General features: G+C 48.4%; 1 protein-coding gene across 1 annotated transcript in view; it reads left to right on the top strand.

The window, feature by feature from the left end:
- MRTFB (myocardin related transcription factor B) overlaps positions 1 to 15,697 on the top strand; it is a 106,801-nt gene that overhangs the window by 82,025 nt on the left and 9,079 nt on the right. The window contains exons 9-13 of the mRNA XM_042782425.1: positions 7,254 to 7,386; positions 8,199 to 9,227; positions 11,313 to 11,468; positions 15,025 to 15,183; positions 15,481 to 15,618. Of these exons, the coding sequence (XP_042638359.1) occupies positions 7,254 to 7,386; positions 8,199 to 9,227; positions 11,313 to 11,468; positions 15,025 to 15,183; positions 15,481 to 15,618 (1,615 nt within the window). The remainder of the gene's footprint in view (positions 1 to 7,253; positions 7,387 to 8,198; positions 9,228 to 11,312; positions 11,469 to 15,024; positions 15,184 to 15,480; positions 15,619 to 15,697) is intronic.

The raw sequence follows: 15,697 nt of genomic DNA, 5'->3' as shown, positions 1-15,697 counted from the left end.
GGGAAGGACCACTCAAGTACAGGCTGGGGTCCACGCAGGCTTCCCAGGTGGATGGGGCTGACACTCAGGAGGATGGGCCACTCAATTATGGGTCAGGGTCAGTACCAGCTTCCCAGGTGGATAGGACTATGCCATTCAGGAGGATAGTCTGCTCAAGTACATGCCGGGGTCAGTTCAGGCTTCCCAGGTAAATGGAACTGTGACACTCAGGAGGATGGCCCAGGGTCAGTGCGGGCTTCCCAGGTGACACTCAGGAGGAGATACATGTTCCTAACGGGCGGATGTTGTAATGTGTTTGCAGTCAGCAATCCTTTTCATGCTATTGTCACCAAAGCTTATCCTGCAGTGCCTGAAGTCAGCATAGTGAAAATGGCCCACATCCCAGTCCGGTTTCTGTCCTCCAGAACAGGTCATGAACTTCCCAAGTGAGAAATGCCTTTTTGCAGTTTCACACCCAGAAAAGATATGTCTGTTACATGCTCAAATCAGTACTAGCTGCTGTCAGAGAAACAAAGTTATAAAAACTTGGTATAAATGAGGTAAAAAGGAAAGACAAAGGGGCATAAAAGCTGGACAGATCAACAAAAGCTTTGTGAAAAAGGCAGAATTTGAGGGCGCCCTGGTGATGCAGTGGTTAAGCACTTGGCTACTGCAGTGTGGTAAATTACATGGTATGGCTTTTCCAGCCATAGTCTTTGTAACTCCCACTTTGCCATGAGCAGCTGAATGCCTGATTACTAAAGTTACCCACCTGGGATATTTCTGTTGAAGCAGCAGGAAGTAATCTTCTGGGAAGTTCACTCTATCAGGTGTGTAGAATTCTGTTGTTGGGATTGGTTAGTTTTGCCACTCTGCCAGACTTAAAATGAGCCCTCCTAGAAGCAGAGCGGGATCTCTCTGACTGCTGGCTGAGAGAGATATGCTGCTGAGAGACGCTACTGAGAGAGATGCCGGCTGAGAGAGACCAAGCACGTTCCTGAACTTGAGTTATAGCCTGTTGCTTCCCTAATAAACCCCATAATCTGTGAGTTCTGTGTGGCCACTGCAGCAAATTATCGAACCCAGCAAAGAGGTGGTGGGTGCCGTGGGAGGGATGGTTGGTGTCAAGGTTAGTGAGAGGGCTGGAGGGTGGCGGCATGTCTGGCCTCAAAAGAACAGTCTTCGGGCTGCTGATGGTGATTCTGTCTTCCTCTTGTGGAGTTACAGGAGGTCAGAAGATGCCCTCTCTCTGCCCCTTTAGCAGCTGCTATCCAAAAAGGTCAGTGGTTTGACCCTACCAACAGCTCTGCAAAACAAGAAAAGACCCCTATAAAGATGACAGCCTAGGAAACTCTTTGGGGGCAGTTCTACTCTGTCCTCTAGGGGCACGTGAGTCAGAATCGACTCACAGTACACAACGCTGTGACTCTCTGACCTTGGATCCTAGCAAGGGTCAGAACTTTAAAAAGAGAAGGAGAAGGAGGCAGAATTTGTACATATGGAAGGGCTGGGGAGTGGCCTTCCAAGAAAAGGGGCTTGATATGAGCCCAGGTCCAGATGCTGGGTGGTAAGGAGGAGGCTGAATAAAGAATATGGTAAAGGAAAGCCATGCTGACTAGAGCTGCTGGCTGGAGGAACTTGAAGTCGGCAGGCGAGTTTGATCTTGATGTGGTAGGCAGAGAGCTGTGGTTGTGACATGGCGAGGAAGAAGAGCTGGGCCTTGGTATGGAGGGAGTTGGGAAACAGGAAACGTGGCTAGAAATGTTGCAGAACATTGCATGGGAGGTGATGAAAGACTGCTGCTCATGGAAAAGGAGGACTGGATGATTGATGATTCCAAAGACTAGAGGTCCCAGTGCCTAAGAACCATGGAGAAAGAAAATGCTTCCAAAGTTTGGCCACCAGCCACCAGGAGGATGGTGAGCGACAAACTGTCCAGACAGCTGGGGAAGGCAGAAGAGAGTGGGTTGTGACGGTTTCTGAGACTGAGTTCATAGCAAGGCTTCCATTGTGGATTTCAGTCACGTAGTAAAGGATGTCCTAGGCAAGCATCTCCAGAAGCCGCAGTAACAGTGCGCAGCCTGGTCTTCAACGTGGCATTGGCTCCAACTCTGGAAAGGGTAATGGAAGCAGAATCCCGTTACAGGGCGGAGCCATTTAATTGACAATCACGTCATCTGTCGAAGCTCTCCTCCATTTTCTGAATGTGGGCTGGGCCTTGGCGCCTGTAGGCAGCTCCTGTCCTCTGGGAGTGGGAGAGCTGGGGAGGGTGAACCGGTGAGAGCCGGCTGCCTTCGAGTCAGCCGACCCATGGCGACCCGTGTGCATCAGCAGAGCTGTGCTGCAGAGGGTTTTCAGTGGCTGATGGGGGGGAAGTAGATCCCCAGGCCATTCCAGGGTCCCTGTGGCTGGACTCAACCCACCAGCCTCCTGGTGAGCAGCCGGTTGTGTTCATCGTTGGCATGACGCAGGATTCTGATGAAGGTAAAAACCTGCTAAAAACCTTCTCTTTTTTTAAAAAAAAACCTCACATGCTCCAGCCCTACTGCCATCAAATCAACCTATAGCCACCCTATAGAACAGGGTAGAATTGCCCCTTGGGGTTTCCGAGGCTGTAAATCTTTACAGAAGCCACAGCTTTCTCTCAGGGGAGTGGCTGGTGGGTTTGAACCACCAACCTTTTGGTTGGCAGCTGAATGCTTTAAGCACTGCACCACCAGGGCGCCACTCATATGCTAATGATTATCAATTCATTTTCTTCATTTATGATTCTGATAGCTGGAGAAAGATTAAGGCTATTAGCGATTCAGACCTTAGTGTGAAGTACTTAAATCTAAAACGTTAGGGCATACAGACAAAGGAATAATTTTAAAACATGTTACCATTTTAAGGGCAAGTAGGTCTGGTGCACTGTGAACATTGGAAGGGACCCAGGGATGGCCAGAGAGATTGGGAGCGTGTCAGAGGCCACTGCCGCTGCTCTGCGGGCCCATCCAGGTCCTGGGAAGGAGTCTTCCCTGCTACCACTCCTTTGGCCCTTCCTACCCACTGCCAACAAGCCTATTCCAACTCATAGCAACCCCCGTTGGGTTTCCAAGGCTGTAAATCTTTACAGAAGTGCATTGCCTTGTCTTCCTCCCACAAGCAGCTGGTGGTTTTGAACCTGCTGACTTTCTGGTTTGCAGCCACATGTCTTACCCACAACATCACCAGAACTCCTTTCCTTTGGACTGGGCACCAGTCATAACAGTGGCAACAGTAACAGTACCACTGCTTATTTACTGCTTCAGAGGTAGCAGGCAGGCACATTGCCTGGCACGTTACATCACCATCCTCATGGTAACTCTGGGAGGAGCTGCTGATGCCATCTCCTGGGTGAGGAAGGAGCCCTGGTGGCACAGTGGTTAAGCACTTAGTGCTAACCAAAAGGAAGGCCGTGTAGACACACCCCCTACTCCTTGGGAGGAGGAGTGGCAGTCTGCTTCTGTAGAGCTTACAGCCTTGGAAACCTTATGGGCCAGTCCTCCTTTGTCCTAGGGTCGCTGTGAGTCAGAACTGACTTGGCAGCAATAGGTTTGGTTTTCATTTTTATAGATGAAGAAACTGTTAAACTGAAAGTCCCATAAAAGGGTTTGTGTGTGCATGCATGGGTATGTGTTTGTGTGTGCGTGTGTGGTGTCCAAGAGTGTCCTATAATGAAGAGTCAGGCTGTTGGGGCTGATGGGAAGGATGCATGTGGTGGGAGGCAGCTGAACGCCTTACCTTCCCCTTCCATATCCTTTGTCCTTCTGGTAAGTCTTCACCTCCCCTAACTTCCTCAGAAAACCCCATCACTACAGCAGCCAAACCACTCACCCAGCAAGACATCCTCCATACAGATCCGGACCAAGAGGATGAGAGAAAACACTTGGTTTTGTGTTTGACTTTACCACAGAAACAGAACCTAAGTTCTGTTTAATTTTCAGGTCCCAAAAACGGAGATGTTGTTCTCTAACGCATTGTTTACTTTTACTGAAACTCTATCACAAGAAACTGTACTTGGAAGTCCCGTAGAGCTCACAGTAGTGGGATTTTACCTGTAGAATGTGCCCTTGGGAGCCCTGGTGGCACAGTGACTAAAAAGAGCTCAGCTACAAACCAAAAAGTCGGAAGTTCAAACCCACCAGCAGGAGAAAGATGTGGTGGTCTGCTTCCGTAAACATTACAACCTTAGAAACACTATAGGGCAGTCCTGCTCTGTCCTGGAGGGTCACTATGAGTTGGAGTTGACTCCACAGCCACAGGTTTAGTATTTGGTTTGGGGCTGTGGAAAGAGCAAGGACCAGAGGAGACCGGGCTGTAGTCCTCGTCGCAGCACACAGGCCCACCCTCTGAACCTCAAGTTCCTTATCCATCTAGGGATCACATTCTCCAGGCTCCCCCCCCTTTTGTTGTTGTTCTTGTTAGTTATGGGGAAAATAGATTAACTCACATTTATTATTTTCTAAGCTAAATTTAATACTGAACTGTTAATCTTGGGAACAGGTACAGTATTGTAAATTCTTGACCAAAAAGACAGCAGGTATAGGTAATTAAATTAAATCATAAATTCCCAACACGGGTGATATTACTACAAGGGGGCACAAAGGTTGATTCTGGGGGAATGAAATGGTCTTGTTTCATGCATCAAGCACAGACACACATACAATACATGGACAGATACATGTACAGTCAGTCTGTGGGATTAAAATTTCATGGGGAAAGTGACCAGGGAAAAAATGTCTAAAAGTCTCCTTGGGAGGATGGTAATGAAGATCATGCTAAGAAACTGACTTCAATAATGTTTTCATAATTCTAACATGACTTCAGTTTACTCCATGGAAATGCATCCCTTGGAGCAATTGACCACAAGGCACCAGAGGGGCAACATTCGCACGGAAGACGCACAGGAGGGCCTACCTCTGAGGGGCGGGGAGGGGAGGAGACTGGGTTAGGGCTGGGGACAAGTAAATAAGTTGACTTTGTAAGGGAATAATGGTACATTACATATCCATAATTTCATCCAAATGTCAAGAAACTTCATTATACATATTTCAAGTATTTAACTTCAACAAAATTGAGGCAAATTTTTAAAGCCCCCAACGTGAATGCCAGGGGCCTGAGTTGGCTTCAGCCGTAGGCTTCTACAGCTCATTTGAGAAAGCTCATCCCATGGCTGTCACCCCATACAGTGTCATTCCAGATCCCTGTTTCCGAATGTGGCATTCCGAGTCTGGTTTCAGCACCGAGGCTTTGTAATGAAAAGAAAGCCCCAAACCCCAGTGGATGGCTATGGAGAATTGACCATCGGGTCTGCCTTTCTTGACAAGACAGTGACCATCCAGAAAAGGAAACTCCATTGATGCCAAGAGTTGGAAGAGGTTAGGGAGAGGCTTGGCTTGGACTTGGAAGGGGTTAAAGAGATCAGCACAAAGCACCTAACTGTAACCCTTGGCAACTGATTCACCATCCTTTAAATAAATAAATAACTTTTTAATATTGGCATATAACTTAGAAACAGCCAAGTATATACTTCATAAGTGGAAACTGATTCCAAAGTAAATGCAGCCCTGTAACCAGCACCTAAATGAAGAAAGGGAACATTAACAGTACCCCAGTAGACCCTGTGTCCCCTCTCAGTGACTCTTCTGGCTTCCGTGCCCGTAGATCTCTTTTACCTGTTGGTCAGCTTCCTACAAATGGAACCTTACAACACTGTGCATTGTAGCTGCTTCTGTTCCTCACTGTTTGTGAGATGCAACTTTACTGTTGCAAATAGCAGGAGCTAATGAATTTTGTGTTGCTGCTTGTTGTTGTTCTTATGTGCCGTCAAGTCAGACCCAACTCATAGCGACCCCTCCTTGGGTTTCTGAGGCGGTATCACTATGGAAGTAGATTGCCCCATCTTCCTCCCGAGGAGTGGCTGGTGGGTTTGAACCACCAGCCTTCTGGTTAGCAGTCAAGTGCCTTAGGCATTACGCTACCAGAGCTCCTGCTTAGTACTCTATTATATGACTGTACATAACTTCTCCACCCACCAGACGCCTGATAGAAAGCAGGGCTGCTTCCACTTGAAGTTCTCAAGAATTTTGCTTTATAGCGAATATTCTGATCTGTGTGTGTTGGATCACATGTGTTTGTCTTTCTTTTGAGTGCTAGGTGTGGAATTGCCGGGTCTTAGAATAGGTATATGTTTATTTGTATCCTATCTAAAGTTTAGCTAAAACTGTGAGACCATTTTCCAGAGGAGGGGTACCAGTTCACGCCCACCAGCAGCACGTGGGAATTCTGGTTGCTCCAGGTACTTGCTGTTGTTGACCTTATTCGTAATTACAGCAATCCTGCTGAGGATATGGGCTATTTCATTATGATTTTAATTCTCATTTGTCTCACACCTGATGAGGTTGGTCAGGTACCTGTTCACAGAGTTAGTGACTTGTGATAGACCGACCTGTTCAAGACTTTCCCCTCCCCCATTTCTCCATTGAATTTTCTTCTTTTTCTTTTTACTGATTTGCAAGAGTTCTTTGTATGTTCTACATATGAGCCTTTATGGGAAATACATATTACACGCATCTTCTATGTGACTTTCACTGTCTTAAAAGAGTCCCTTTTAGTTAGTGCTTTTTTGTGTCCTGTTTAAGAAATCTCTGCCTGTCCAAGGGCTATATTTTCTTCTGAAAGCTTTATTGCTTTATAATTCATATTTAGATTGCTCTGGAATGATGTGAGATAGGGATCAAGCAAGAGCCATTTATTCCCTGGGGGATATCCAGTTGGCCCAGCACCACTCCTTGGAAGGACCATCCTTTCTCAGTTGCATTGCAGTGTTATCTTCATAACTCAAGGGCGTGCATATACAGGGGGTGAGGGGGTTCTGTTTCTGGGTTCTCACTTCTCTTCCATTTGTCTGCATCAGCACCACACTGTCTTAATGACTGGCTTTGTAATGCATTTTAGTATCTAGTAGGGTGACTTTCAGCTTTCGATTTCTTCTTCAAGAATGTTGGTGGCCACTGGTGGTCATTTACATTTCCGTACAGAGCTTGGAATGACTTTCTGCATTTCCAGCAAACAAGCAAGCAGCAAATTTTTAGTGAGATCTAATTTAATGGCATCTCTACCACACGGGAGTCTTCCAGACCCCAGCCATGGCATTTTTCTCTTCATAAATCAGCAGTCAATTGGTAACAGCAGGCAGTGGCAAATCCAGACAGTGTTTTATTAGAAACTCTAATTTTCTTTTTCTTTTAAAGGCCTCTCAATGACAAAAATAACAACAGTGGGAATTCAGCTTTGACCAGTAATACGCCCAGCACACCAAGACCGAGCACATCTGTCCCTGTGAGGAAGCCGGGGCCTCTGCCTTCCAGCTTGGATGACTTGAAGGTGATCATTCCAAGTCGAGCTTACTTACCAATGATTACCACAAAAGTATGTAAATAATGTTCCAGCTTTGTCTCGGTGCAGGTAATTTTCAGCAAACACTCATCTTTACCAAAGTTAAGGTATCCTCTATGACCTGCGTTCCTTTCACTTCCATTAAGTTTGTCTTAAAGCAGTCAATACTGCCTAGGTACTGTGCGCCAGGCACCGTGCCAGTTCTCTTTGACTCCAGAGACTGTGAGGGGTTTTGTTTTTGTTTTTGTTAATCTGTTCAGTGCCACCTGGGGAGAAACAAAGTCAACCACCTAAGCTCCAGGGCCAGCCTTCCTGGGTTTTGATCCTAGCTCAGCCTTCTCTGTGCTGTCTTGGACAAGTGATTCAACCTCTCTCTGCTTCAGTGGGTGTATCTGTAAAATAGGGACGATAATAAGAAAAGCCCCCTCACGGGCCATCGTGAAGAGTGAGGGGGGCCATCGTGAAGAGTGAGGGAGTCCATGCAGAGCGTGTGGCAGCTATTCAGTAGACCTAGCTGTTACCATCATTGCTATCCCAGCTGGTGAATTTTTTCTTTGACATAAAAGAGGAATTAACCTCTAAAAACCCATACTTTCTCACTGGCCTGTCCAGTTCTTCAGGTACATAGTCATGTGTGGGTTTAAAAAGTAAAAGGAGAATGACTGCCCCACTTTCAGGTATGCAGCGATACAGAGCCAGCTGACAGACATGGGCGCTTTTTCCATCACCAGCAATTATGTGATTGGTCAGGAACGTTGTGAAACCCAAAGCAGAGCTCTGACCTGTGTGTGTTATTCCAGGTATCGGAACTGAAGACCGAGCTGAAGCTAAGGGGTCTGCCGGTGTCGGGCACCAAACCCGACCTCATCGAACGCCTGAAACCCTACCAGGAAATGAACAGCGGTGTTGCTGCTGGCAGTATGGTGGCAGTATCCACCCCCGCCGTCATCACCAGTAACCCAGAGGTCACCGTGGCCTTGCCGGTTACGACTCTCCATAACTCTGTGACGAGCTCGGTCTCCACACTCAAGGCAGAGTTGCCCTCTGCCGGAAGCAGCAACGCCGCCCACGTGGAGAGTGCTAGCTCCCCTCTGCCCATCTCACCGTCCCCCTCGGAGCAGTCCAGTCTCAGCACTGACGACCCGAGCGTGGCAGACACGTTCACCGAGATCATGACCATGATGTCTCCGTCCCAGTTCTTGTGCTCATCTCCTTTGCGAGTGACGAACCCTGAGGACAGCTTAAGTCCTGCCAGCAGCACTCTGTCCAGCCTGGAACTAGACGCCGCTGAGAAGGACCGCAAGCTTCAGGAGAAAGAGAAGCAGATCGAGGAGCTCAAGAGGAAACTGGAACAAGAGCAGAAGCTCGTAGAAGTGCTGAAGATGCAGCTGGAGGTGGGAAAGCGAAGCCAGCAGCAGCCACAGCGGCCACCGGAAGCCCAGCCCAGTGCGCCAGTCAACCCTGCTGGCAAACACGGCAGCGTGAGTTCTGCCGTCAAAGACGAGGCCTCCCTCCCTGACTGCTCTGGCTCCAGGCAGCCCATCCCGGTCACCAGCCATGCTGTGGGCCAGCCCATCTCTACGGGCGGCCAGACCCTTGTTGCCCCGAAGGCTGTGGTTATCAAGCAAGAGGCCCCCGTGGCCCCAGCGGAGCAGCAGAACCTCGTCTCACAGTTTTACGTGGGTTCCCAGGGACAGCCGCCACCCACCGTGGTCGCTCAGCCCCCGGCTTTGCTGACCGCCCAGACTGCTCAGCTGCTGCTGCCGGTGTCCATCCAGGGCTCCAGCGTCACCTCCGTGCAGCTCCCGGTTGGCAGCCTCAGCCTCCAGGTGTGAAGTGTGTCTCTAACTGCCTCTCCTCCTAGCAGGTGCAGACGAAGACTGCTAGCCGTGGGGCCTGAGCCTTTTCACACGTGCCTCCAAACTGCGTTTCACAGTTGGAGGAAGCTTGTGGGGAGGAGGGAAGAGTGTTGTAAAGCATGCCTAGCCAGCATTGTGTTGATGGAGTTACACTGTACTTTCCAGTGTGCACAGCCCGTCATACATGTAGATCTTGCAGTACCAGTGATGGTATCATCATGATGATGGCTGTTGCTGTCATGCACTTCTGCTGTGTGGGGCCTGGCAATGAGTCCTTGAAGGGCTTACTTCATTTCATCCTCCCTTCCCACCGAAGATGCAAGGGATAGACCCGTCTCTAGATAAGGAAACAGGCCTAGAAAGGGTGAGTCATTTGTCTCTGGACACAGCTAGCATGGAACAGAGCTAGCATTTAAACCCAGGGTTTCCAAGTCCAGGGCTTCTACTCTTAGACCTGTTCTCATAGCTGCCTCCCAGATTGAGTTCTTGAAAAGCACTGCTTAATGTGAAGATTCCTAAATTAAGGAAACCAGAAAAACCAAACCCACTGCCATGGAGTCGATCCCAACTCATAGCAACCTCCATTGGTTTTCCAAAGCTGTAAATCGTTACAGAAGTAGATTGACTCATCTTCTTCCCATGGAGCAGCTGGTGGGTTTGAACAGTCAAATGCATTACCCCCTACACCACACCAAAAAAAAAAAAACCCACTGCCATCAAGTTGAGTCAGACTCTCAGCGACCCCCACTGGGTTTCCGACGCGGTAAACCTTTACAGAAGATTGCCCGTCTTCCTTCCATGGAGCGGCTGGTGGGTTTGAACCGTCAGCTTTCTCATTAGCAGTCAAATGCCTTAGGCACTATGCCACCAGAGCTCCCTACACTAAGAAAAAGGTGACTATGAATTTAGGACTGAAGATGTTATTGAGAGAGATTGTAGAACACTGGTGAGCACAAAATTTCCTTTGATGCCAACATTACCTGAGTATTTTCACGTGATGATGATTTGGGTAGGTTTCAACCAGTGGTGGACCACAAGTAAACAGGATATCTTTTGGACTAATACTCCTCAAACTTAACAGCAGAGAGGGATAGTCTTGTAGCACTGCAGTTAGGAGGGATGGCCCAAAGAGCCATGCATGCACAGAAGTCTGATTCTCCTGGTTGGGCTTGAAAGTGTCTGAATTTTACAGTCTCTTCCGTAATATATATACATATGTGTGTGTATATGTATTTATATATACATGTGTATACACACACACATAAATAATTTTTTTTTTCCTGATCCAGATCTTCCATTAGAGTGGATGTTCTAAGACCAGGAAGCATGTTTTATTCCAGGACTGTGAGTCTCCAGCACACGGGCTCTCTCCAAAGAGTGCACGGCGTGCAACGGAGAAAGCAGCCCTCTGGACCCTTGGCCCCCTTGCCCTCGTGAATATCCTTGTTGCTGTCTCAGGTTTTACAGCCTGACCCACGTGTGCAGAGCTGCTGCCCCCATTGCCGTAAAGTCCGTTCTGACTCACAGCAACCCCCTGTGGGATTTGCAAGGCCGCCATCTTTATGGAGACAGACTGCCCGTCTTTCTCCCACAGAGCAGCTGGTGGGCTCAGACGGCTGACCTTCTTGATAGCAGTCGAACACTTAGCCCCCTGCACACCAGGGCTCCTTAGAGCTGTTGTAGGGCCTTTTTATTTCAGCTCTGTTTTCACAGAATTTTCAATGAGCATCTTAGCCACTTAAGAAATGACCAGAGCGTGAGAATAACTGGTCTGGTGTTTGATTCTCTGGTTCACAGCTGTTAGCATTCAGATCCGTGTCTGCGCTGGAGTCAGTTCGTCTAGAGCCCCCATCAGCAGTCTGTTCCCAGGTGTTCTCATGACACGCACCCATCTCCCGGTCAGAATCCTGGACTTGGGTATCAGCCTTGGGTGCCATCTGTGGACACTCGTCTTCTTGCAGTGACAGTCCCCAGGTGGCCAGTTATCCACATCTAATGCCTTGGTTCTAGTTTTGATTCTGACAATTAAAAAGCTTCTTTCTATTCACCTCCTAGACTCCAGCACAAGCAGGAATCCAGCCTCAGCCTCCAGTGGCCACTGCTGCCCAGATCCCAGCGACGGCCCTGTCCTCAGGCGTGGCCCAGCCTGCCCCTCAGCAGCAGGACACATTCCCGCGGCACGGGCTCAGCCAGCCTCAGCAAGTCAGGAAGGTCTGTGAGCCACCAGACAGCAGACTGCTGCTGCCCTCACCGTCCTCCCCGCCCCACTCCACAAGTACAGCTTCCCGGAGCCGCTCCGTGGAGGTACCCTGTTTCTGTTCTCCACAGTCAGCCGCCCCACAGCATGAGCCTTAGGACCGGTACCCCCTGGCTGCAGATGAGCCAGTTCTTTGGGGTAGAAAAGGAGCTCTTATGAAAAGACAGCTCACCCTAACAGCCAACTCTTCCTGAAGGGAGGTTGTCAAAAGTATTCCTTTCATCCTCATATATTGAATTTACTGAGTTTAAAAAAAAAAAAAATTCCAAATGAATAATCGGGGGGAAAAATAATTGTGGCTTCCTGGGATAAAAGACTTGAAGATGAAGCTTTCATCCCGGGTAAGGGTGGGTGTGTGTTGATGAGTTTGCCATCTTAGCTGGCCGTCACCCTGGCTCACTGCACCCTTAGGTCTTTGGCCTTTAGAAATACTCACTTCCTCTGCATGTCCATTTGCTCATCTCTAATGAAGGCGTTGCTCTAACAATGTACCCTCTGTGCAAACCAGCTGCTGTCACGTGATTCCAACTCGTGGCGGCCCCATGAGTGTCAGAGCAGAGCCGGCTCCACAGGGGCCTTAGTGGCTGGTGTCTCAGAAGTCGATGACTAGGCCTTCTTCTGAGGTGCCTTTGGTGGGCTCTGATCGGTGTGGAAGCAGACCACCACAGCTTTCTCCCCCACAGTGGCTGGTGGGTGCGCCGTCCGTGCAGCCGAAAGCGTTCATAGTCACCACCACCCAGTGAGTGACTCCATCTTTTTTACAGTTTCCTGTTAAATAGACCTGAACTCAAGCCAGACTCACTGCCATCAAGTTGGTTCCGACTCATAACAACCCTTGTTGGGTTTCTAAGGTTGTAAATCTTCACAGAAGCAGACCACCCCATCTGTCTTCCACAGAGTTACCGAAATTTCCTTATATCCAGTAGGTGGAGCTGTGGGCATATCTCCTTGTCAGAAAAATCTTAAGGCCTCAAAAGTAGGTCTGGGTATTTTAAACCTTGAGGGTGGTTTGCCCCAGAGTTTCATCTGCAGCATAAAAACACCTGGGTAATTAGGTGACCCGTCTGGAGGCCTTAAGGCAGTAGGAACTGTTGGGCTTAACTGCTCGGAGCAGACAGAAACGGTCTCTTGGGTCAGCAGCAGTCACACCAAGGAGTGTGGTCTTTGGGGCTTTCTGAGAAATGCAACGGGAGAGAGATTATTTACTTTGGGGAAAGCTCAAAAAACCATTTTAGTGTAGTTATAAGCTCAGCAAATAAGAGTTTTCTTTGTTTTAGAGCTAAAAAAGAGAAGCAGTACATAGATGGGGCTTATTCACAAAGTCTCAGAATTCCAGGGTTAGGAATCATTACTTCCAGTTTAAAGGAAGTGATTTTTTTCTTTTTATGAAATATGAGGAAATGGGAGTAAATTTGTAGAACTTATCACCCAGATTTGGGGGGATGTACACACATACACATAACTTTTTCACTTAAGAAATACTTATGTATATTCATAATAACAATATACAGGGGAGGGTTTTTTTTCTTTCAGAATGTTGTTGTTGCTATGTGCCATCGAGTCGGACCCGACTGATAGCGACCCCTCCTTGGTTTCTGAGGCAGTATCACTACGGAAGTAGATTGCCCAGTCTTCCTTCCAAGGAGTAGGTGGTGGGTTTGAACCCCAGCCTTCTGGTTAGCAGTCAGATGCCTTAGGCACTGTGCCACCAGAGCTTCTATTAATGGTACAGAAACCAAAACCCAACCCTGTTGCCGTTCAGTCAATTCTGACTGACAGGACCTTTAGTGGACAGAGTAGAACTGCCCCGTAGGGTTTCCAAGGCTGTGATCTTCAAGGGAGCTGACTGCCTCATCTTCCTCTTGTGGAGCTGCTGGTGGGTTCAAACCACCGACCTTTCAGTGAGTGACAGAGTGCTTAACCACTGTGCTGCTGGGCTCCTTATGGATGATACAAAGCATGTTAACTATTTTAATGAGCACATCGAGGGTTCTGTGGAATAGCGTTGCAGTATCAGCAGTTTGGCTGTGTGTTTGTAAAAGGCCCTGAAACATTTGGATCTCCATGTGACCTACAGAAAACATTTTGGGCTTCCACAGGAAGACTCCCCACCTCTGCATGGACCAGATGCTAAGAAGGGATGGATTTAGATGGAGCCTAGCAAGGATATTGGGACGCTCTGGGAAATGGTGTGTGTGTAGTTTGACCACAGCACATGTGAGGTTTAGGGGAGGATGAAGGAAGAGCTGGGTAATAAGGTTTACATGCCAGCCAGAGTCAGGATTTTATCTTACGGACAAGGGAGCCAGTGGAGTTTTTAAGCAGCCCTGGTGGTGCAGTGGTTAAAGTAGTTGGCTGCTAACCAGAGATTAGCGGTTTGAACCCACCAGCCACTCTGTGAGAGAAAGATGCAACAGCCTGCTTTTGTAAAGATTACAGCCTTGGAAACCATGTGGGACAGTTCTACTCTGTCCTGTCAGGTTGCTATGAGTAGAACTTGATCAGGCTCATTTGGTAAGAATAAAGTTTTGGTGGTGGGGTAGAAGGCAAGGAGCCAGACACGAGGGCTGGGGCTGTATTCCGGTTGTGGAAATGGGGGCCTGGGTGAGGGGGTCACAGTGGAGAACAGGCTGACTCAAGAGAGCAGCCTAAGGTGTGTGAGTGACGGGTCTGTTTACTGAAGTTAAAAAATGCAAGAGAACCAAGGATGACTCTCAGACATCAAGGATGGCAGGAGGAAAGGGGAAAGTTGAGTTTGGAGTATATACAAATTTCAGATGTCTGGGAAAGTGTTGTAAACGTGGCTTCAGTGAGGTCAGAAGTAGGTTGGAGAGGCAGAGTTGGCGGTTACTAGCTTAATCGTGAAAATTAAAGCATGATGCTGGGCTCTGTAAAAAAAAAAAAAAAAATTCTGTGTGAGACCAAACGTTCTCAAATGCAGAGATAGGAAGGCAAGGGAAGGGGCGGGGAACCAAGATTACTGAAAATGGAACAACCAGGATGGAAATAACGAGATAGCTGACACACTGAAAAATGTGACTGGTGTCCATGGACAAATTGTGTTGAAATTGTTCAACAGGAACCTAATTTGCTGTGTAAACTTCCACCAAAAACACAATAAAATATTTTAATTCTGAAAGTAAAAGTTAACGCATGACAAGATAAAGAACTAAAGCATGCTAGCAGATGGCACCACCCAGGTGAAGAACATGAGAAACTCACTTCTCATTTCAGGGGAGACACACTGAGCAAGTCTGTGCTCTCCCCAATGTGCTCTCCCCAGATGGAGCCCGTTCCCTATTTTTGTAAATAAAGTTTTATTGTAACACAGCCATGTATTCATTCACGAATTGTGTGGCTGCTTTCACGCTACAGCCACAGGGTTGAGTAGTTGCCACAGAGACCGCATGACCCTCAAAGCCAAAAAGGTTTACTGTCTGGACCTTTATAGAAGGTTTTCTCTACTTCATGAGGAGAACAGAATGATGGGGGAATGTTTGTTGGTTTCAGGTTTTCACAAACGCGGCACCAGCTACAGTTCTCCCGTACCAGAGACAGCCTGCGCCAGCAGCCCAACAGCCTTTTATCAGTAAGACACCCGGCAGCCTTCTGCAATCCAGAAACCCACCTCTTCCGCCAGTGCAGAACGGACCCCACACGCCCAGCAAGGTAGTCCTGGGACGAGGGCGCAGCAGTGGCGGCACTCACCTGGGTGTAGGGTCACCCACAGCCTGGTGCCTGTGGCCTTGAAGTGAGGGAGCAGCACTGTCATTTGGGTGCATATGCCAAAAAGGCCATGATAATAACTTGGCCCCATGTGCGATGGTCAGCCAGTGCGGTTAGCCTCCCACGTGTTTAAAAGTTGCATGTAAAGAGCAGGACTTGGCTGCAGAGGAGCGGGGTCTAACCAGGATGTGAGAAAGTTTATTGCCAAGAGCTAACATGTGCTCCATCTTGGTTTGACAGCCCAGCTCACCCCCGCCGCCTCAGCCGTTTGTTGTCCAGCACTCCCTGTTCAGTAGCCCAGTCACCAAGACGAAAGATCCGCCCCGCTATGAGGAGGCCGTCAGACAGACTCGCAGCACACAATCCTCCCTCCCAGAGGTGAGTGAGGATGTCGCTATAATGTCAGTGGGGACAGCCCTTCCTCTGGAGGTCAGTGGGGTCAATGTAGTGTCAGTGG

This window comes from Orycteropus afer, unplaced genomic scaffold, assembly GCF_000298275.1.
Source record: "Orycteropus afer afer isolate SDZICR_OR568_19922 unplaced genomic scaffold, OryAfe1.0 scaffold00312, whole genome shotgun sequence".
Lineage (NCBI taxonomy): Eukaryota > Metazoa > Chordata > Mammalia > Tubulidentata > Orycteropodidae > Orycteropus > Orycteropus afer.
This window is presented reverse-complemented; position numbering and strand designations above follow the sequence as displayed.